General features: G+C 38.9%; 1 protein-coding gene across 4 annotated transcripts in view; it reads right to left on the bottom strand.

Annotated features, from left to right (window-relative positions):
* The window catches only part of HECTD4 (HECT domain E3 ubiquitin protein ligase 4), a 77,863-nt gene extending 56,005 nt beyond the window's left edge, over positions 1 to 21,858 (bottom strand). For all 4 annotated transcript variants that reach the window (XM_055708976.1, XM_027797824.2, XM_055708984.1 and 1 more), the window contains exons 1-8: positions 21,415 to 21,858; positions 9,171 to 9,688; positions 6,542 to 6,631; positions 6,046 to 6,176; positions 3,728 to 3,836; positions 2,950 to 3,088; positions 1,850 to 2,020; positions 414 to 606 (exon numbers count right to left, since the gene is read on the bottom strand). In XM_055708976.1, the coding sequence (XP_055564951.1) occupies positions 414 to 606; positions 1,850 to 2,020; positions 2,950 to 3,088; positions 3,728 to 3,836; positions 6,046 to 6,176; positions 6,542 to 6,631; positions 9,171 to 9,688; positions 21,415 to 21,585 (1,522 nt within the window). In that variant the 5' untranslated portion in view covers positions 21,586 to 21,858. The remainder of the gene's footprint in view (positions 1 to 413; positions 607 to 1,849; positions 2,021 to 2,949; positions 3,089 to 3,727; positions 3,837 to 6,045; positions 6,177 to 6,541; positions 6,632 to 9,170; positions 9,689 to 21,414) is intronic.
* Between the last annotated feature and the right edge of the window lie 802 nt (positions 21,859 to 22,660).

Genomic DNA, 22,660 nt, shown 5'->3' with positions numbered 1-22,660 from the left:
TACTAAACTTATTCTGAAACAACAGTTTCACTTCTTAAACTGCACTCCATTGTTACACAAGATGAGGAGCCCACGTGAACTGCCAGCAGAGAAATGCAATTATCAGTTTTATCAAATGTGGCATAAATTAGTCCTGTAATTGAATACATGGGGGAAAAACAAGGGTGCTACAAGTGTTCTTCCTGGTTTTCATTCTTAAACTTTTCTCATCAGTGTCTAATTCAGCAAAGGAAACTGTAATACAAGCATTAAGCAAATATTGCATATATATTTCAAATGTTTATTTTGAAAAAAATGCACACTTTTTTTTTTTAACGTTTCCCAAGAGGTTAGTAATTACCAGATCTGATACTATATGCATTACGAAAAAAACCCATGAAAAATTATTGAGAGTCAGTAAAATCTCTTCTGACCTGCTTGGTCCTCTTTCAATGTATTGGAGATTGTAGAGCCAGTGAGAGCAGCCAGTGTTGCTGATGGGGAGGCTCTATACCTAGACAGCCTACTCAGAAGCATCTCATTTATACTCTTTGCAGATTCACCCTCTTTTCTCATTAATATAACTCGTTCCTGTAGAGGATTTGCTATACATATGCCATTTTCTACCTATTAAAATGGAGGAATAAAAATACTTTTAGATATTGAAATCTAAAGACAGTAAAATTGAACAATACAATGTATCAAATAGGGATACAAACTTGAACTCTGCTGTCAGAATTTCTTGCAAAAAACATGTTATAAAAGCTAGACAGATGAGTGGTTTGTTTGCAACTTTGCCATTCAGTAATTTTCTGTTTGGTCTGTCCTTAAAGACAGAACTGCTTGCCATAATCTTATTTATGGAATTCTACTTACAAATACGTAACCCGCCTGTATTTTCTTAGTGATGTTTCACTGGAAAGTTTTGTATAAAGATGCCTTTAAATCCTTTGCCAGCCAAAAATTGTGATGCTTTTCTTAGAGCATAATCTTCAGGGGACATTTTATTAAAAAGAATGCATCTCATATTCTTTTAAGATTTGATTTACAGCATCACATTTTCCGTAAGTTGTATTACTATAGCCTACCAATTCTAGCTCCATCATCCCACTAAGTACAGCTGCACTGCTGAGCAGATACACAGACACTGCGCCCTAGAGTACCCCATCAAAGCTAAATCCTCATCCTGTTTCAATTACCAGCACTACAGGTCTATGAATTGCTGTAAGCTCTGCTATATAAATGAATACATTTTTAGACTGAAATGCTTCATTGTCAAAATATACACACATGGATATACAAATGCATGCATGTGTATGTGTATATATATACACACACAAACATATATATAAGCTGTTTAAAGAAAAGGGAATTCAAACTACTGATACGTTTCTCCAGACTTAGTATTTTGAAATGTGTTTGGCTTTACACTAAACCCAGAGATTGTCATACAACATAAAAAACATATTAGGTTATGAAATGCAGCATAGACAAAACAACTGTAATTGTAACTTGTGGGACCCGATTGGCTTTTAACACCATGAAGCAGATTCACAGTAAACAACGCTCTCAAACCTAATACACTGAAATACTGTCCCAGCAAAAAATTTAATTGCTAATTATGATAAAATACATTTTATGTTACAATTCATATTGCTAAATATGATAGTCATATGTTTTCTGAAGATAGAATTGAGCAACACACCTTCTGTTCAGTTAAAAGTTATTTTGTAAACACAAAACAAACAACTATTGAGATTACTTGTATCAATATTCAAACCTAATACGTTGATTTGAAAATGCTGATACGTAATTAAGCAGCACTCATGCTACCAATTCCTAAGTCACAGAAAACATATAATTTGCTTACTATAAGTTCAAAAATATCCATGAAGACGGAGTGGCCTTTTGGTGTTTTTTCATTGAGGCTTGCAGGAGACCAAATCCAGTAGAAGTATGTGCCATCTGAAGAAAGATGCACGGTGGTCATAGTACTGCCAACTGGGAAGTGATTTACTGGCATTGGGATTATTTGACATACCTACAAAACAGAGAGCATCTTAACAGTTCTTATTTTGAAGTTTGTTCTTATAACTATTAACAGTGTACTTTAATTATCAAGTGCAGTTAGTCCAGAAGAAGCTCATTATTGGACATAATAGTACTATTACATTTATTTGTTACAAAGAGATATTGTAAAATGTTTGCCAAACAGATCTACTGCATACGAAACAGCTTACATATCTAAACTTTAAACATACCTAAAAATAAAAGGATCACTCCCCCTCTAATTATTGACAGCATACCCACAGTACCATAAGGAAAATATACATGGTAAAGAGTTATCTACTTTCTGTAACTTCTCTGAAACATTGCTTGAAACTTTGGAAGGAAAGGGGAACCCAAACATTCTCAGTTTCAGGAAACACACTGGACATGTGTGCATATACACCCTTAAAACATGACAGGAAAAAACCCAAAGCAAACAAACTATCCATTTCCACAAAGGATGACATCTGTTTATCTACAAAACACAGTTAGATCAGAAACAATACCTGAATTTTGTTACAGTAGAAAAATAGCAAGCTGTTCAGGAAAATTATGTTTTCAGTTAAAGCCAAAGTCTATTCTGCTATTGGTTTATTGTTTTATGATATAACCATATTATATTCTATCTCTTAGAACATGATCATAATAAAATAGTACAGTGTAAGCCTGTATATGCATATATATATGTGTATATGCACACATACATATATATACACACACACTAACACACAGAAACAGTAATATCCATAACATACAAGTTCTATTACGCAATGCTTTCAATGGGTATTTATTAAAAGGCAGTTTCACAAAATAGAAAGAAGAAACTTCAAGGACAAAACTAATTAAAGTTAAAAATTATTGTGATTAATTAAGAATGTTTCCTTATTCTACTGTAACTCTGCAATGAACTCTTCCTTTTACCTGAAGGGTATGCTGATCCACAACCTGGAAAAGGGAGTGAGGCTTATTATCAAAAGAGACAGGCCGATGAAGAAGTTTGCTGTTGCCAAAAGCAACCCACCCAGTCTCCAGCTCTTCATTACGGCAGTACACAAAACCTCTGGCAAAAAAGCAGTATATTAAAACTCTTTAAAACCCTGTGCTGGTTTTTTGTTTTTTCTAAGAAAAACTCACAACCACATTCTTGAACTTCGAACTTCAATTGAAGTCAGCCTAAGGCAGCAATTTCTACTGTAAAAAGACTTAAAGCATAAGAAGCCTCATGACTCGCAAGCAATAAAGCAGCAAGGTACAGTGACTCACAGCTGCACTAGTAATTTATATAATGAATGATATTTCAGAAAACAAATACTTACAAATTCAGCAGTTGTACAATCATAAATAAAAAGGTCACAAAATTAGTCAATACTATATCCCTCTCAGCAAAGAACAAACCAACTTACTATACATTAAAAAGAAAAAAAATGTAAAATACTAGCTATTCCGATAGTATACCTCTTTGCAGGAGGTTGGACTAGATGACCTCCAGAGGTCCCTTTCAACCTAAATTAGTCTACAATTCTAGAGAAAACATGCTCAGGAAGAATTTCAGATGAGAAAATCAACACAGTAAAACAGCATTTAATGAAAATACATAATATGCTCTAGCCTTGTTACACCTAACATCTGAAAGAGGTTTGCCAAAACTTTTTTTAAAAAAACCAATCAGCAGAATAGCCAATATTCAGCTGTCACTTACCGCAAAGTACCGTGTAATCCAGATCCTAATTTGCTTATTCCTCTGCCCACTGAGTTAGTTGTATAAAGATAGAGCCCATCTGCTGCAAGACAGCGCCCTAAGTCTGCATCTGAACCGGTAAGAAAGAACAGAACAGAGACCACCGCTGTAACATACAGAACTGGAAACTCTCCATGGTCATTACATCTCTGCAGTAGCTACCACAGCAATTGAAAACCAACAGATGCTCATGACAGGTCATTACCAATGGGTTAGAATGACTTTTTCCTACTAAATTTATTGTTCTGTGTTCTAAGAGCTACAGTAACACAGCAAAAGTCCATCCTTTTTACAGTTGTTTCTCTACATTTCTTTCAAGCCTGCCAGAGGTGCCCAGACTATGCTTGCCTAATTCACACAAATACTGGGACTATTTAAATCTCCTGCTGTTGCCAAATACACTTAACAAGAATTAGATGCTAGTCACTCACTTCTCCTTTGAGATAACAAGTGACATTAGCACTGTTTTTTCATGATTCAAATGCACATCATCCATTTCCAAATAGTTTATTTTTCCTGTGTCGTGTTCTCATTTCAGTGTTAAAGACTTGTCTTCAGGTATTATGGCCCAAGCTGCTGTAAAAAACCCAGTAAGTTTGAACTTGCTTTTTCTGCACACTATTCAAAACCATAAATACAGTAGTAACTAGACTAGCATACCCAACCATGCTTAGGAACACAGAACTATTCAACCAAAGTAATTTCAAATGGAAAATTCCTTTACTTAAACATAACCAACTTAAATATTTTCTATTAAATGCCTTCAGAATGACACAGAGGGGGAGAAGACCATTCTCTTATGCTTTTGCAACAGGTAATGCTGTTCAGAACTCCGAACTGGCAGCAAGATAAAATACAAGCAAGGCTTATAACTATGCAAGCCTTTCTGCCCAGGACTACTGGTATAACATGCTGTTTGTGAAGGAACAATCTAATACTGAGCCCTGATCTAGTTTCTGGTACAACCCTGTGCTTCTCATAAAGCTATTAAGCAGACCCTTCCATCTCTGAACACTGTTAAATTAAGACTAAATATATTTCAAACATAGTTTTGTCACTCAAAGTAGTAATTATTAACAATCAAGGTGGGACACAAAAGTCCAGTCAACTTATTTAAGGTCTCAGAATCTGAACAGTCAGCTGGGGGTGTGTGTGTGTGTGTAAATCTAGTCGCTCTCTCTGCAAGAAAACCTCTTCAAAATACAAGTGTCTTAAATAAATTTGTAGATAGCCTAAAATGACAACTCAGATTTGTAGATTCCTATGGCTTGCATTAAATTTACTGAGACATCACTGAAGTTTGAACTACTACTACTAAAGCAATGTGAACTCTCTTATTTAGCTCAAAAATAGTAAGCAAACAAAGCAGTAAAACCTGAGAATTAATTCAGGGAAAGAAATACAGAAGAAAACATAAAAGAACATGCAACACAGATTGGACAGAAACAAAGTAACGTGGAGAAAGAGGGAAAAAAAGCAATAAACCTTCACTTCTAAAAATAAACATGCTCTGCCAATGATAGCTAGCTACTGAACACAGTGATACTGCACAGGACAAATTACGCTTACTGAGAGACTAATGAGTGAATAATACCCAAACCCTATTTGACCCCTCTGCAAAATTCCCACTGAAGTCAGGGAGGGTCACTGTATCTACTGTGTTTGATTGTTTCCTACAACCTGATTACTAGACAATTTAAAACAGCATCTGATCTTCAGCAACCAAAACTCAACATTTTCTGAACCCAATTATCTTGTAAATAAAAAAATGCCATACTATCATTAACACATCAGGCTTAAAACTTAGCCTATTGATTTTTATATTAAACAGGACTTTTCCTATCTGATCCTCAAATCAACTTTAAAAAAGCAAACAAATTGTTTACATATCTAGTTAGATTAAGTAAATGAGAACAGGAATGACAAATCAAACAATGTAAGCAATTTACTCCTGTAAATTAGGTCCACGTTTTTAAAACCTGAGTTCTGAATGTACAAATTCAGACAACAAAGGCCCCAGACAGTTGCTGCCCTCCCCTCTCATTACGTATCAGGCTTCGAGACACTCCTGGGATGCCCCGTTCTCTCTATAGATAGTCCTTCTAAACCCTTCAGCATGCAGATATTTGATATGTACTGTACTTGCTTTTACATTACTTCCAACAGAAAAAGAGAAATCCCTTCCAACTCTAAGGGTTTACATTAATTTTTAAACAGTTATCACCACTAAAAGCATCTTGTCCTCCCCTGCTAATACTGACAGTCAGGAAATAATTCACCTTTATTTTCACTGCTGGAACTACTGTTGGCATCAGGTGCAGGTAACATGTCTTCAAAGCCCCAAGATACTATGTGCTTTCCTCCAAGCAAGCAAGAGGGTGATCCAGGTCCTCCCTCCAAAAGCAACAACCTTTAAGCAGAAAATAAAATAAGATCCATAGAGAACAGTCACAGCAAAAACCAGCTAAATCAAAAGTAATGATGAAGATATATTTTAAGCAATTACTCTCTGACAGAGTTTATAAGCCACTTAAAGGAAATATCAATATTTAATTAAAAAACAAAAACTTAACACCAAAAAAAACCAATAAAGAGATCCCTTTAAATTTGAGTTTCTAATATCTTCCTTCTGTGATTGACTGAATTTCAATCTTTCCTAGACCTTTTAATAACTCCTAACGCCTTTTAATCATGTTTGAAGACATTTATCTGTAAATGCACCTGCACATTTTCAGAGTTGATGTAGAAGTGCTACAGTCAGAAGTCACTACAAACCTGTATAATACATCAGCCACAGGCAAGGATCCTAGATCAGTCTGTTTCTGTAATAGATGCACTGTATGAACAAAGGTTTTCAGCGACCCCCTAAAAGGATAAGAAAAACAGGAATTAAATACGTCTATTGAACAAGACCAAATGCACACAGACAACAGCTTCTATGTAGAATATAATATCCAATACTGTAAAGAAAGAATACCCAAGATACGTCACCAAGCTTCTCTTCCAATTTGCATTTCTTTGCTGGGTGATTTTTATTCTTTTGTGGAAGATGTAAAAAAAGGAAGAGAGGGTAATATAAAGGAAGAATGCTGGCAAACTGCCGGTCTAAATCACGCTATCATTTTGGAAGAGGATGAAGCACCATGCAGGTAGGGAGATCAGCAGCCATGGGCTGTGTCATAAACAACATGTATAGTAAAGGCAATCTCGGCACATGATAATACCGCAATCTCGGATCTATTACCAACAGCTACTTTCAACATTTCTTGTAGCTGATTAATCACATTTAGATCTTCAAATACAATCTGCAGGTCTTCCTAGGGCTGAGCCAAAGTGTTAGGAAGAGCTGCTGCAGACAAAGCTAGAGATGGCTTTGACCAAAATAGAAACGACCAGACTAAGTTTCTGATTACTTATGCTTCCAAACACAAATTTGGAAGCTTCTCCCCACCTTCTGAAATGATGTATTTAAATGTATATAAGGACTAGATACTTCTGAAAACAAAATTAAACTGAAGTACTTGTTGTTTTCTAATCTTGCCTAGAAGTGTGTTGCTTTACAATTTTATTGTGATATTTACAAACATATGGAGTTTGTAACTCTAATTGTAAGTCTTGTTCATTCATAAGTTGAATACTTTTTTTGGAGAACCTATTAAATCTGTATGTTAATATAGTGGAATACATCTGTTTTTGTAGAAATAAAGAGATACAGAGGTCTTAAATATATTTTTCAGTTTCTCTTTTAAGGGTCAGGGTATTAGGAAGAAGCCACTTTCCAAAAGACATGGTGACTTTATCTCCAGCCATAATACTTAGCTAAATACAATAATCCTGAATGCGTCTTAGGTGTGACAGTAGTCAGTTATGAATTGATTCCTTCAGAAGCATGACTGATCAATTGAAGAGATCTTTTCCATGCACTCTGCTGAATAGAACCTTTTGCTTTCTGTCACACACAGTCAGTCCTGGCATCTTAACTTTCCTCCTCCACCCCCCCAAACCCCGTTTTCCCTACTGTCATTTTCAGCTGTATGCTTTCACTGATAAAACTCAGCTTAGAGAAAAATGATGCTGAATACTTTAAAGCACCTCAATTAATTATTTAAAGCAATATTTACACTGTTGTTTTATTCTTAGTTACACGAAGCGCCCAAGATCGCAACTAGGAACCTCAATAATAGCCTCATTTTAAAGGCTTTTTCTTCATAATGGTACCCAACGCATAACTTAAACATGTAAAGAAAAAAACTGAAAGCTTTCATAGGTGAACAGAGCATGTCAGTGTATTACAATTCTGTAAGCAATGCAAGACAGATTTCCAAAGAAAATATAAGATAAACCTTCATTTCAAAAGCTGTATTTGAAATTTAGCTCTTTTACAAATTCAGCTGCAAAAGAACATCCCATACTTCCTGAAAATTGACATCTGGAAGAAAAATAAATGAGATTGTGTTTATCTAATCCAATTTATCTGAGCTATGTTCAAGTATATTGCCTATTAGATAAGGCAGTTGTCAGTGCAGAAGAGTTTGCCACATACAGTAAATTTCTCATTGACTTCATTAGGACAAGTACACTAGAAATTAAGTGTTTTTCATTTGAATAAACCTTTTTCTGAAGCAAATCATGACATCTCCCGAGAACCTCAACATCTTAAATCTGACTAAAACCTGACAAAGCTGCAAGCTGAGAAACATGAAAGCCAAGATTTTCAAAAGGCTACTAGTGACTTTAGTTAGACCTACATTTATAGGGCTTTCCAGAAGTTAAGTTTTGTATACTCCTCCCCCTTTCTGCAAGCCCCATCCCCTAAAAAGGGTAAGATTTCATTGAAAGCCATTATGGCCACTTTGTCCTCAATCACTTGACTGTGCTAAACCCATGCGGGGCACTGGATAGTTCGACCTACACTGCTTGAACTCTTCACTGGCAACAAAATGAAAAAATGCCTCCAGATGTTTCACAGGCAACACTGAAATCTGAAACTAATTGCCCTGAAACTTGGCAGTAATGCCTTCTACAGCCAAATAAAGGTGCATAAACTACAGAATTAAGGGGGTAGTACAAAGGGAAAAGTGAGACAACTTCCCTCCATGATAAAAACATTTGGAACTATTCCTAGAACAGATCACTGCAGTAGAAGCAGCAATATGCACAAGAGGCATTTCTAACCTAGATCCTTCTGGTTTTACATATGCTAAACACATGCAAAAAATAAATGCTTAGCTTATCAGCTGCACCCTTTCCAAACCAATATTTAAATATTAGAAAGAAAAAGACTAGTGTAACCCAAAAATTAGTATCAACAGTGTGGTCACATAATTTTTGTTTCTTACATTTAAATATAAACACTTACTACCAATATCAACCACAACAGGTCATTTCAGTACAGCTTCCTTACCTTGCACAAGCCAAGGCAACTAGGGCAGCAGCAGCATTTTCTTTTTGCTTATATGGAATCTGTTGACCTGAAGCAGAAGTGTCTTCCAGCCAGGAGCACAGCAAAGACTCTATCCCATTAAGACAGTCAGCTGGTTCCTTAGTCAAACTCAAAGGCTGGCAGTCTCGAAGGCAATTCAATAGCACCTCAGCAGTTATGTTACAGAGGGAAGGGTCTGTTCTACTTTGAGACTGAATGAGGGGAAAGACCAATAGAAGGCCCATTCGTGAAGTAAACGGTGCCTGTTCAGGCTGCTGTAACAAGCCTTGACGCTTGAGCAAGGCCAGAGCTTCTTCATCCCCTGAGCTCTCCCGGTCATGCTGCTCCTCCAAGGCTAGCTGGCGCTGGGCATTCCAGAGTCCACGCAAAGCGTTTAGTCGGTACTCCAGCAGTCGAGCATAAGCATTGCTCTGGTTTCCACACACAGATCGTAAGCGCTCAGCCAGCTCTGTTGGATTCTTAGTCTCAAATGTTAGTATCTGAAAGGAGGGAAAAGTTGGTATTTATATAGGTTTTCTTTTCCTTAAGGCAGGAAGTAACATATGCCTGTAGTATGATTTCTAGATCAGCTGCCCTCTACAACAGACTGGGGGGTGGGGTGGGTGTATTTTTATTTTTTTTTAATTTCTGGACACAGACAAAATTGCATTGGAGGCCAAAGAGCATGCAGGTGGTATGAAGTCTCTTATTGTTGACTCAACACTGTCACTGACGCCTGGCCTTGGGAGCTGCTAACAAGAGATTTTAAAACTTTTAGTCACGATTCTAAACCAACAATAATATAGACTGTAAAGAAAAGAACGTACAAAATAGTATTTTTGAAATAAAGACTCTCCTCTCCTGGAACATTTTGGTTTTTGGTAATTGAGGCAATTTTGCTAAGAACTTCAAAAGGACTGAGGGGGTAGAGGGTCCCAGGGGCTGAGTTTAGAGCCCTTGTAGGGAAACAGGTCAACAATATTTTGTAACAAGGAAGTATACATTCTAGTTTCAGATCTTTTCAAACAAACAAACAAACGAACCAATTCTCTAAAAATGAACCAAGAGTTTCATTATATGCTCTCCCTCCCCCATTTTCTCCCTCCTCAGTTTTATCATATCACACTTCGCTACGCCTTGCTCAAAATATTTCCAGTTGCTGCCATAGTTTAAAAACCTAGAAGTCTAATCACGATTTCAGACAGAAGAGGCCTTTTCAGCACTTCTAAATAAAATTGGAGACAAAGCTGGAACAACAGAAAAGAAGTATAAGAAACGTATTTATGGGTTAGTACCCAGCCCGGTACTTCAAAGAACTCGGAATTCAAAGTAATTTACAGATCATTTTTCTCCCTACAGCATACAACAGCAGCTGAGGTCAAAGTCACTTAAGCTATGGCAACCTCAAGGAAAGCAATGAGCCATTTTCTGGTACTTTGGATCCTGTGTCCAAAGGGCTTCTGCCTGTATGCTGGGCTGCCTTGTCTCATCTGCTCCCAAACACACCCTCTTCGGCCCATCTTTATGCTGTAAAGCTCTTTTCCCTCATTTAATAAAAAACAAACAACAACCAAAAAAAAAGGAAAGGGGTATGCCAGAGATTGAGAGATGCAATAGGCAATTTCATACAGGGTTGTCTGGTTTTGGTTGGGTTTTTTTTAATTGTAGGCAGTAGTCATACAGAATGTGAAATAGATGTTTATGTCTAACTGTAGATTTTTGAACAGCTTGATAAAATGCTTCAGGACAAATCACATCTGCCATTTTTACAAATACCCTTACTGAAGTCAATGAAACAGCTTTTCAGTAGAACACTGATCATTAGTGTCATGAAAAGTTCACTTTAAAGTAATTCACATAATTACATTTGAATAGATGTTAGCATTTAGCTTCTTAAAACCAATGAACCTCTTTTAATTAATTTCTTCAAAAAGATTAAGAATATTAATCCCTAAACCATATATTACACATTTAAAATAACTACCTCATTAATTTGTGCGTTCTATTGTCTCAGAAGTAAGTCTAATTGTTTCCTGTTATAGATGCAATCACTTTCTAAAACAGTTTGCTTTTGACTTTCTTGAACTGAACTAAATAGGTGATGGATCCTCTATCAAGTTATAACAAGCAGCAGAAGTGGAAGAAGAAGAAAATTAATATTTTCATCATGAGAGTGAAATGCTGAAGAGAATAGGTCTACAGTCTCCCACTATGCTAATAACAAAGACACCACAAAACAAGCTGTGGTATGCTTAGGTGGCTTTCCCTTATAGATTATACTTCCATGGGCAAGAGGCAGCTGCTTATACCCTTCTCCCCCCTGCCCATAAACACAGTGAAACCCTGCAATCCACACCAGATAATATTTCAGAAAGTTGTGCCCGCCTAAATTATAAGTGTACCGCTGTGTAAATTCACTAACTTTGTACAGCCTCATGTGGACTTTGAGCCAAATCTGTACCCAGTATGTAGTAATGAGCAGAAGGTTTAAATATTCAAACACATGAGAACTGCTTTATTTCAGCCAAATTGCATTGCAAATTGAACCGAAGACTGAGTTCCAATTGCAAATGATGAATGTTTTTTCAGTTTCCTTCAAGTTACCAATGTTATGTTTGGTGGGTTCTCATCAACGAAACCGTAACCAAATTGCTGCAGATAATTTAACCTTGCAAATTTTGTCACTACTATTGGGTGCAACTGAAGGTACACTTGCGAAAACTAGTCACACCATCTTACACACTCCTGTTCCTCAAGTCCCACAGTTTAGTAGGAAGACAGATTTTTGTCTTTGATATTGCTCTACATTTCTAAGTCTGCCTTGTATAAATCAAGACAATAAGTCAGTGTCAAATATTTGCAGGTACGCTGATGAAAAGCCTTTCCCTACTTAAGTTTTATTTTCTCACTGATCTCACAGTTTATAATTTGCTTTGTAAGCGTAGTATGGTCTGTCTGGAACTGTTAAGAGCGTTTTGCTTTGGTCTTACATAAAGGAAATAATATACCGTTAATCAAAACTAGTGCTTAAGTATACTAGAGTCAACAGATTTAGAACAGTTCCAAAACAGGACTTCCAGATTTTTTGAAGATAAAGTGATTTACATAGTCTAGTTTTCATACACAGCTTATGGACCCAGTGAAAAAAACTTAACCATTCAACATAATTTGAAGGTGTAAGTAGACATTTGCACTCCCAGAAAATAACAGGATATTTAGTGAAAGGTGTAAGGTCTTCTACTATACAGGAGCCTTCAGAAAATCTTGTTGAAATCTGCTTTCCTCAAGACATCTTACTGACAAGTAAGTACTCAAAGCTACCTCCAAAACCAAATTTTCAGTGACTTGCTGTGACACACAACTCTGGAGCTTTCAGGGTTCAGACACACTCCTAAGATCTTGCCACACACGGGGGAACCATTGTGGTTCTGACTGGTTAGCAACACACACCTCTTTCTAACCCAACGCCAATAACAGAGCTTGACTTGGTCCATGCTATATATGTACACTATATACATACTTAGTCTAAAGACTCCACAAAGGAATCACAGCCCTTGCCAAGGTTTCCTCAGCACACTGACTAGTTTTCTCGTATCTTCAGGCAACGCTTTTTACCTAGAAGCTACCTGAAGCCAAATCAAATCAAAATAAAATGCAAGTAACAAACACACCACATTTATTCACAAACACTGGTAGTTGTATCGTCTGTTTCAGAATTTATAGAAGACACAGGTGAGGAAATAGAAAATCTATGCTAAAATGACTTGTAGATTAAATCAGAAAGGTCTTCCCCATCCTCTACACAGCTGATCTGCCTCCCAAGCACATGGCTGTCAGAGCGCCTGCCACTCTGAATGCCTTTTGCCTGAGGCTGCACCCACTAAAGAGGGTTTCTTCAGGCTATAAAAGCTGGCATACTCTGCCAGATTCCCCTTTTTAAATCCCCCCACAAAATTTAATCCTCCCTGAAATTAGTTTTTTTCTCTTCCTATCCAGATCTGACCATTCTCTTTGTTTAAAATAAGCACAGATTCATTTCCCTGCAGATGCACGTGTTTTACTCAAGCTGTCTTCTCCAATACTTCACTGAACAACTATTCCTCATTCAGCAAGAGCTAAAATTCCCTCTCCCCTGCCTCCTTGATGCCTCAGTATTTACACTTGAGTTTGACCTCTGATTTAGGACTAATTTCCAGCATCCTTTTGTTGGCAATATTTGGGCATGTTGCCTCAATATTTACCTGTATAAGGCTTGGGAAGATGTCAGAAGCAGACACCCAAAAGCTAGCACTTCACAAGCAGTCATCTGAACCAGTAAAGACTTAAATCACTTCACAGCACCAATCATTTCTGACTAACAAGGTCTAAAGACGATAAAAAGGATGTAACAATCACATTGCTTTGCCATAAAACAAGTTACCCAAGTATCTACTTATATCTCAAAAGACAATCTCTAACAGAAACAGCAGCATAACAGTAACATCATCAAGCTAAAAACACAAACATGCTTAGAAGGAAGAATGTTAAACAAAATCTGAAAATACAGATTATATTCAGAATTAGCAAAAGATAACCAGCCAAGCTACAAAACCAATGCAGATTAATATACCATTAATACAAGGGCATGAAAAAGTTAAGACGCTCAGTAGCAGTTAAAATAACCTAGTCATTTTATAAAGACAAATGTAAAGAGAATTCAGAGAAAAATTAAAGTCTATCTACCTTCTGTACTTTCGTAGTGTTAAAAATACTCCGTTTTCTGCTTTTAGATAAGACATTAACATTTTCCTCAGGAACAGTCAATAATACTAACAAAATACAAATCTTTATAATAGAAACGTAAAGTTTTAAAGAATAACTTCTAATGAACAAAATGGCCCACAGTGTCAGTGGGAAAAGTGTAATTATATTGTAACTGAGTAATTCCAGTATAAATTCTAGTGTAACCAAGACACTAAAATTGTGGGAAAAAATAAACATCACTTTTTAAGATCTTTTTCTATATGCAATGTTATAAGTAGGGTAAACATCACATTGACATTTTTTGCAAATGAGAACCATAGTGTTCAGTCACTTTGAAATTACAGTTCATACACTGTTGACTGCGACCACTGCCTGTTTTCTAACTTATGTCTACTTCTTGTTAGCAAAGACTACCTTTGAAAAGTTTTGATTTTTAAAGTCTCACGCTTAACAGCCTGAAGTTACATGTAATTAAAAACTGTTAGTAAAGTTTAATTGTCACTATTTTAATTTTGCAGTATTTTGCCCTTAAATGTTATTTTCTTGTTTAAAATTTTAAATCAATTTTAATAAACATTTTAAAATGGTTGATCCAAAGTTCAATCACTAATGGGTCATCAACATCATCTTTAACACTGAGAGGCACAAAAGGTACCTAATTTTAGATCATCAACTGTGGGAAGGATGTCATCTTTCCTGCTGTATCCAGTTTTTGTCCTATTTCCACCTACCACATGACATAACCAGATACTTCCCATTAAAGAGTATTTCTGCCAGTACTGCTGCAGAAAGTAGTCACTGGCATTCACTGTTTGCTAGGATAATGTGCTTCTCGTAGTAAATAGCAGAGCTACTACAATTAAGACACACTAAGCTACATGAAGGGGTTTAGTCTAAGGTTTTATGACCACATTAAGTAAATTTAAAGTGAGCTGCCACTAAAAGGCAGGTTTCTCCCCTGGCTACAATTCCTGCCCCCTCATCCTCTCCCTGGTGTTGGCAGTAATGCCTGTGGGGTATTTTTTGTTGTTTGGGTTGGTTTTTCTTTCGTTTATTTTTATGTTTTGTAGAGTGGAAATGAAAGAAGAAAATGCATGGCCAATGACAGACATGAGAAAGGCCTTTTTTGCAATAGCTCTCCCAATGTACTAGCTTAAGTGACAGTCTTGGGCTGATTATGCTGGTTTCATTAATCAGTTTTAATTCCACTACAAAGGGAACTGACAAGCAAAGAAGTTGTTCACAAAGGTGTGTTTTTTCCTGAAGTTACATATTTTAAGTGAAAGCCTTTAAAACTCCAAAACAGCATTTAATTCTTTCTCTACATAATTAAATTGGTTGAACTTCACACAAAGATAACTTCTTGAAGACTGTGGTACATTTACCAATACCAATTAGATCCATAATAGCCCCATGAGTATTAAACAATTATTCCCATTTCACAGGAGGAACAAACTATACAGAAACATAGAAACAACCTTAAAATCCTAAGTTACCTTTAACAGTGGCATGAAAAAATTAACTACGTTACAGCTATAAGGTCACTCCTCTTGTACCACACAGTTAACATACAGGGAACAACCACTTCAGTCTGTTCTTTTGTCTCTAGAAATCCAAATAATGTACAAAAGACTGAATTACAAGATTTATAGATTCTGGTATTTCTCATATAGAATAATTGACCATTTTAAAAGTACCCTGAAAATTGAAATAGACATCAAAATTTAAACTGTTCCCATAAACAACACTGTATACAGACTCCTCATCTTCCACTTTCTGTTGTTCTGCTGGTTAACAGCATTTCTGCTAACAATTTCTGAAGACACACAGTAGGAAGCTGTCAGTGCAAACACTGCCTTGATTTCTTCTAAAAGATTTTCCCAAAGTCTTCTATAAGGCTTTTTGTTTTATATGCCTGTGTGTTTGTAAAATATATAAATACATGCAAACATTTTCACCCTGATGTTTCAGAGATTGAAATTTCATAGGTTCTTAGCAGCTGCTGCATACTTTAATCTTTTAGTGTTGCAGTTGAAAAGTGCAAGTTTTAACATTGTTCTGATTTTTTCTGCTCCAAGAAATTTTAACTGTATCACCTTGTTCAAAGCCTCTACTGATTCACAATCCTGTATAACAGCAGTTTTTTAACAACTCAGCCAAAAGCATGAACTATTTTCCCTTGTGAAAGCATTAGAAACCTAATTACTTGCTCAGAAATAAGCACTAGGAAACCTGTGTCTTTTACTGCATACACAAAATTGTACCAAACAATTTTTTCATAACTGTAGAAATTTACCAAATAACCTTGATATCCGATATGAATTACAGAGTGCAAGCAAGCTGTAAACACACACACACAAAATGGTACAAAAGTTGTTTCTGTATTTGTTCATTAAAATATTTATTTGGCTCTTATTTTAGTAGTAGATGAAAATGTCTGCAAAGCGTAAAGAAAATCTTTGTCATTTAGACATCCGAGAGTGCAAATCACTGAACTAACCAGCTGCAATTGGTAGTAAGAACTATATTAGGGAAACATATTTGCAAATTCATCCTTTAGAATATCTAAATTATCTAAATTTATTATCTAAAGAATAATAAGAATAATAAATAATAAGAAGAATATTTCTCTACTAGGATAACCAAAACATGACTTTAAAATAAAAAATAAATTAAAAATAAAAAGCCAAGAGGCATGGTAGTCCATATTATAAAAGTTTAATAAATTAAAAGATGTCATTTTATGACAATTGATGGTAACAGCAGCAACTCTCCTGGAGATCAAATCACACAATATTGGTGGTTTACATAATGATCTAGTAAGAATAAGCTTAAAAGGAAAGCAATCAAGATTTCAGAGTCCCCTCAAAAAGCAAGTGAGAGGCTTACAGTAATGCCGGAAAGAATGCCATCAACTCCCGTGCAGAAGTAACAGCCAAGGCTCACATTTGTAAGGTTATATTCGCATGCAGAGTTAACTACAAGAACTAACTTAACCTGGTGTTACTTCGAAAGCTATAAAGCCTCTCAAAAGAGGAATACTGGATATTTGAAGTAGAAGTGTGTGCAAAAGGCAGGACTAGGGAAGTTACAAGCCTAACATACATGCCTGGATCGGCAGTTCCCAAGCTAGAGGTTGTAACCCCAAGAGGGGTCATCACTTAATAAAAAGTCAATTGTTTATGCTGGCATTAGGAATTTTTATCTTGACAGAGGTGAACCTTGTAGATGGAAGGAAGGTCACAACCAGGAAGATTTGGGAAGCACTGACCTAGATAATTACAGACAACTACTCTCTCCTTCAGCAAAGAAAAGGGACAAAATGTTTCTTATAGTCCATGAAGAAAACAGGTGAAAGCTTCAAGTTTAGCAGACACTTTCAAGTCTAAATAATTTTGACAGAAAACACAAGTTAGTCACAGGACTGGCACATGCTGTTAAAACAGCACTGGACTTCAGTTGTTCAACTTGCTCCTAGAGGGCTAGCCCAGACCATACTGGGGGGGAAAGCAAAGGGCGCTACTTTTTTTTTTTTTTACACTTATATTTCATTAAAAATACGTATCTGTAGTGCACGGTGACAGCCGTCCAGTGGCATCTCATACTCTGTCCTATAATAACAGAGCTTGACAAGAGTGAAAACATTGGATAACAGATATATACATGATCCAGATAGGTATAGAGATAGGAGCTATACTTCAGCTTCATGTTAAAAGAAACAAAAAACCCAAACAAAACCAAAATATGTATTTAGAACTTTTCCAGGCTATGCAGGAGAGCAGCAAGAACAGATATCCAAATGACTATTATCTCCGTTAGGCTGTTCTGTAGAACAGAGTGCTTATGAGTTAAGTGGAGCAACACATAAGGTTGTTCTACTTCATACTGTGACTATATATTGAAGATTAGTCTTTCTTCCCACTTATTTCCTTGTGGGAAAAAATAACTGAGCCAATCACTAACTTGCTGGAAAATTGCTGATACTGCAAACTTAAAAACTAATGAAAATACCGGCCACAAATGTGAAGATCAGAAAGGCAGCCTCCTCAAATGGAAGGATCACAACAGTAATGCATGTCAACCAAATTAAATTGCCTAGATAAGAGTGAATGCTTTTTTGCCATCACATCACTATGTCATCATTGATGTGAGCAACCAATGATCAGTAGTGTCATTCTTAATAAGTTACCAAGGGTTAACACATCAATTTATATTGCTGGCACTCTCATAAGTCTCAGCATGTTTACTCTGGCATACTGGCTGATTAAAACTACACGGTTTAAGGGACCTCTCCCTTCAGACATACCTCTTGCCCCAGTCCCAGGGTTTATTGCCTCTCTGAAAGACGTTTGATTGGGAGGATTCTGGAAGTGCTGCAGTTTCCACTGTGGCACATTAAAGAACAGCTCATCTTCCACTAAGCTGTCCCTCCTGTGCAGGTATTGACATCCAGGGCAGTATATTCAGTTGTTAGTCACATAAGGTCATCTCCAAGAAGCAGAAGACTTTGCACTTTCAAAGTCATTTCTCTGTATGAAAGGCTTTAAAATAAGGGTGCAAACGCTTGCATAACTGCTAACTAATCTAGGCCTCATTTGACAAGAGGATTTTATTGGGAAACCAGGTGCAGCTTTTATATGCACAACATTACAAAATTCTATCAAATTTTTTAAAAGTGCCCCCTTTCTTTTTGGTAATACATTTTCTTTGTAAATATGCTGACAGTCTAAGAAGTTGGCATACATCATTTGTAACACATAAAAAATAAAAATAAAAACAAAAACACCCCCCCACATACACTCTTTAAACCTAAAAATACTCCCAGAACAAGTTACCTTTAAATGAAAGAGAATGTTAACACTTCCACAACCAGTACTAAGAAAAAAAAAACCCAAAATATATTAAAAAAAGAAAAGTAAAAGTTGTATGGGAGTCAAAATAACAAAGTAATAAATTTTCATAAACCTTCCCTGGCATAATACCAGTACTGTAACACTTTTCCTCTGCTTTTCTTTTTATAAATAGGCAAAACCTTTGAACAGAAGGACAAAAGAAACACATCCAAATACACTGACATCATTCACCAATAAGCTCTTTAAAGGGATATTTAAGCAAACCAGACCAGAATGATACCTCCTGCCCCAAAAATACCCATTTAAGTATACTACATTTTTTAATTAAGCACTCCATATCAGAAATTCAGTCAGGGTTCTGACCACCATTGATGAAGCACATGAAGTGTATTAAAGAACTTCACTAATCAAAGCAGCAGCTGCAGCATCTCTTACCCTTGTCCAATAACATATCCCAAGAGATTTCTATTTGGACCATTTTCAAATATCTTTATTACACTGCAAGCCGGAGCAGAAATAGTGCAAATGAGCTTTTCGGTGTATCAGTCGATTGCATGGCCACACTTCAACAAGATGCATGCACCTATTTCCACAAAATGGCTCCTCAAAGCCATTCCAGTTTACCAAGGTAGTCCTTTATTTGAAAAAACAACATTAAAAAGAGGCAGAGAAAAGTTATGAGCTAAATAATTTACATTTACACCACTTGAAATTTCACTTTTTTTTAACCCTCCCCCCTGAATACCAAGAACTATAGACTGTTTTACAAACAAGACCTGAAAAATAAGTCACTCACAGCCATCAATTCTTTCAGTGGAAGGAAATAAAATGCTTTAATATTCTGCAACTTAAGACTATAGATCAAAGTAAGTACCATAGCAAAAAGTCTTATTTATTCATTTATCTTAAAGTTTCACACTGCAAACACGCATAAAAGAAAAAAATCTCTGGAACAGGCAAAGTTATGTGAATCAGTGGCACTGGATTGTTGAAACGCTCATGAAAGTGTCTTAAAAGACAAGACACTGTAACAGTAATTCCATTCCTATCTCCCCCAAACAATTATAGTTTCATAGACATTCCTCACACTACAAAAAATTCTCCAGAGCTAAAATGTTTGTCAAGTGAAGCTGTGTGTCAACTTTCAGGCTGGAACGTACTTCTGGTCTAGCAAGATCTTAGAAATAAGATTTAGTTTGCGTTTTCATTTGCTTTTTAAAGGATATCCTCCTTTATTACAACATAACACAAATAAAGCTGTGGGAGCATGTATTTTTCTAACACAGTTATTAGACTTGATGCTGCTTCTAAAACTATGTAATGAAAAAGAAGTATTTTCTTGAATACAAACTGCATTGCATGCCAGAGTGGAGACCAATCACAAGGGAGAATCATTCCATGTTTATACAGAGAGGGGTAAGTCATCCACCTTAAAAGTCTCTGTTTTCCTGTTCATCTGATATTTGCCAACATCCCTGTCATGGGAACAGCTAATGTTCCCATCCCAGTCCCCAGCATAACATCACATAGAAAAAAAAATGCACATTCAGCAAAAAAATATCTTTCCTTAGTTAAGGCTGTGGGAAGTTTTCATAAGCACCATAAAGACTCCACATCACAAGGTGAACAAAGATGTTGTCAGAACTGCAAGCCTGCCTCATGGGTTCTTCTTAGCAACACCCCAGTTAGCAGCCACAGCCTCACTGAGGGGTTCTGCGGCCTAAACGCTTGTGACCTAACATAGCACAGAGATAAAGCTCCTGCTGAACCATCCCCTCTCAGCTCACACCACTCGGCTCCTCTGACAAAGGCCCTGTGTCATTGCAAGCCACATTGCTGGAGAAGAGGGCGGGGTGAAAGAAGAGAAGGGAGGCACACAGGAAAAAAAAAAATGCGGTCTACAAAATAGATGCAACCTACAGTCCGTGACATTCAGTCCTTCACCGTCTCCTCATAAGATAAAACAGCTGTACCATCTGCCTGCAGCCAAAACCACCAGCAGTTTTGAGAAGGTAAAAAGCTGGAATGAAAATCTCAGCTGCCCTCCTGGCTCTTTAATAACGATCACTGTCAGCAGACTAAATAAAACACCCAGACACCCCAGTACCCTAAGCATCTTATTGTAAGTCTGATTAATTACAAAGCATCTACAAGTAACAGCAAAAAGACACAAACCCATGAATAAAAATAAATGAGCCAAAGGCCACACTGAAATACATGAAGCATGATTCGGATTTGCTAACCCTACCGATTCAAAACAAGAAGGTAGCACCAATACTTCACCCTCCATCTTCATTAGCACCTCACCACCCTCCGGACCAGCTCCACTTGCACCATTATTTGAAATAAATTAGATCGATTTAAAACAAGTACACCGCCTTAATACCAGCTGGCCCCATACCCCAAATTTTTCACTCTGCATCCGCATCCACTCTTCTCCACCCCAGCCCTCATCCTCCCCTTGTCATTCCCCGTTTGCCCCCCAACCCCATCCTCCTCCTCCCCTCAGGCCCCTACTTCCACTATGCCCCCTCCCTCGAGGGCCTCCTCCACCTCCACCTCCTCCTCCCCACTCCCTCGCCCCTACCCCCGTCCCTCCCTCAGCTCGGGGGGCCGCGGGCCCGGCTCACCTCCAGCTCGGTGTCGCCGGGCTCGGCCACCCCAATGATCTCGCTGGGCAGCTCGGCCAGGTCGGTGACCCGGATCAGCCCGTCGTGCAGGAAGATGGTCTCCTCCTTCACCGACAGCCACTGGGCCGAGTCGGTGGCCGCCGCCGCTGAGGCGCCCGCCGGAGACCCCATGGCACGGCCGGCAGGGGGGCTCCGCAGGGCTGAGGCGAGGCGGGTCCCGCTACCCCCCCATGGCGGGGGCAGGGCGGGGGCAGGGGGGTCTCCAGCAGCCTGGGTGCCGGACAGCCGGAGCGCGGTGGGCAGCAGCGAGGAGCGGCGCGCTGCCACCGCGGCGCCAGCGGACCGGGGACCTCCGTGAGCCGCCGTGCCCGCCCGCAGCCACCACGTCCCGCTCCCTCCTCACACACACAGGTGACAGCGCGACGCCATGTTGGGGGCTGAGGCGGGCCCGGCATGCACTGCACGAGGAACAATACACCCTCCCCCCTCCCAGCCCCGAGGGGCCCCGCCCCCGATCCCGCCCCCCGCCCCTCGGTGCCGCCCCCCGGGCTCGGGCGACGCCCCCGACGCTCCGCCCCCAAGGGCAGCTCCCACCGGCCGGCGCCGCGCCCCGTACCGTGCGCGCTCCTCTCAGCGCCTCACCCCCGCCCCGCACCGTGCGCGCTCCCTTCACCGCCTCTCTCCGCACCGTGCGCGCTCCCCTCACCGCCTCAACCCCTCCCCGCGCCGTGCGCGCTCCCCTCACCGCCTCAACTTCTCACTCCCGCCCCGCATCGTGCGCGCTCCCCACACCGCCTCTCCCCGCACCAGCGCGCTCCCCTCACCGCCTCACCCTGCACCGTGCGCGCTCCCCTCACCGCCTCGCCTTTCCCCGCCCCATGCGCGCTCCCCTCACGCCTCACCCCGCACCGTGCGCGCTCCCCTCACGCCTCACCTTCCTGCCCCCGAAGGACCCTTTCTCCAGCCCCTGGGCCGAGAGCTGCCCCCTCAGCTCCTCACCCCGATGGTGAGGCCGCTCTCCTCAGGGCTTCCTTCTTCAGCCTCACCTTGGTTAGTCAGGACCCCTCCGAAACCACCCTTCTCTCTCAAGGACTGATCCCTCTTGGTGCTTTCGTTCCCCACAGGGTTGCTTCTCCCCTCCCAGGAGACGAGGGGTTCCTTCCTTTTTTTGTCTGTCCCCCTCTCCTTCCAGAATGACCTCCCTTTCTCCCTTCCCCTCCCTCGTCCACCCCTCCATCAGCTTCTC

This window comes from Falco cherrug, chromosome 1, assembly GCF_023634085.1.
Source record: "Falco cherrug isolate bFalChe1 chromosome 1, bFalChe1.pri, whole genome shotgun sequence".
In the NCBI taxonomy this organism is placed as follows: domain Eukaryota; kingdom Metazoa; phylum Chordata; class Aves; order Falconiformes; family Falconidae; genus Falco; species Falco cherrug.
The sequence above is the reverse complement of the archived record's forward strand: the minus strand, read 5'-3'. Positions and strand labels throughout refer to the sequence as shown.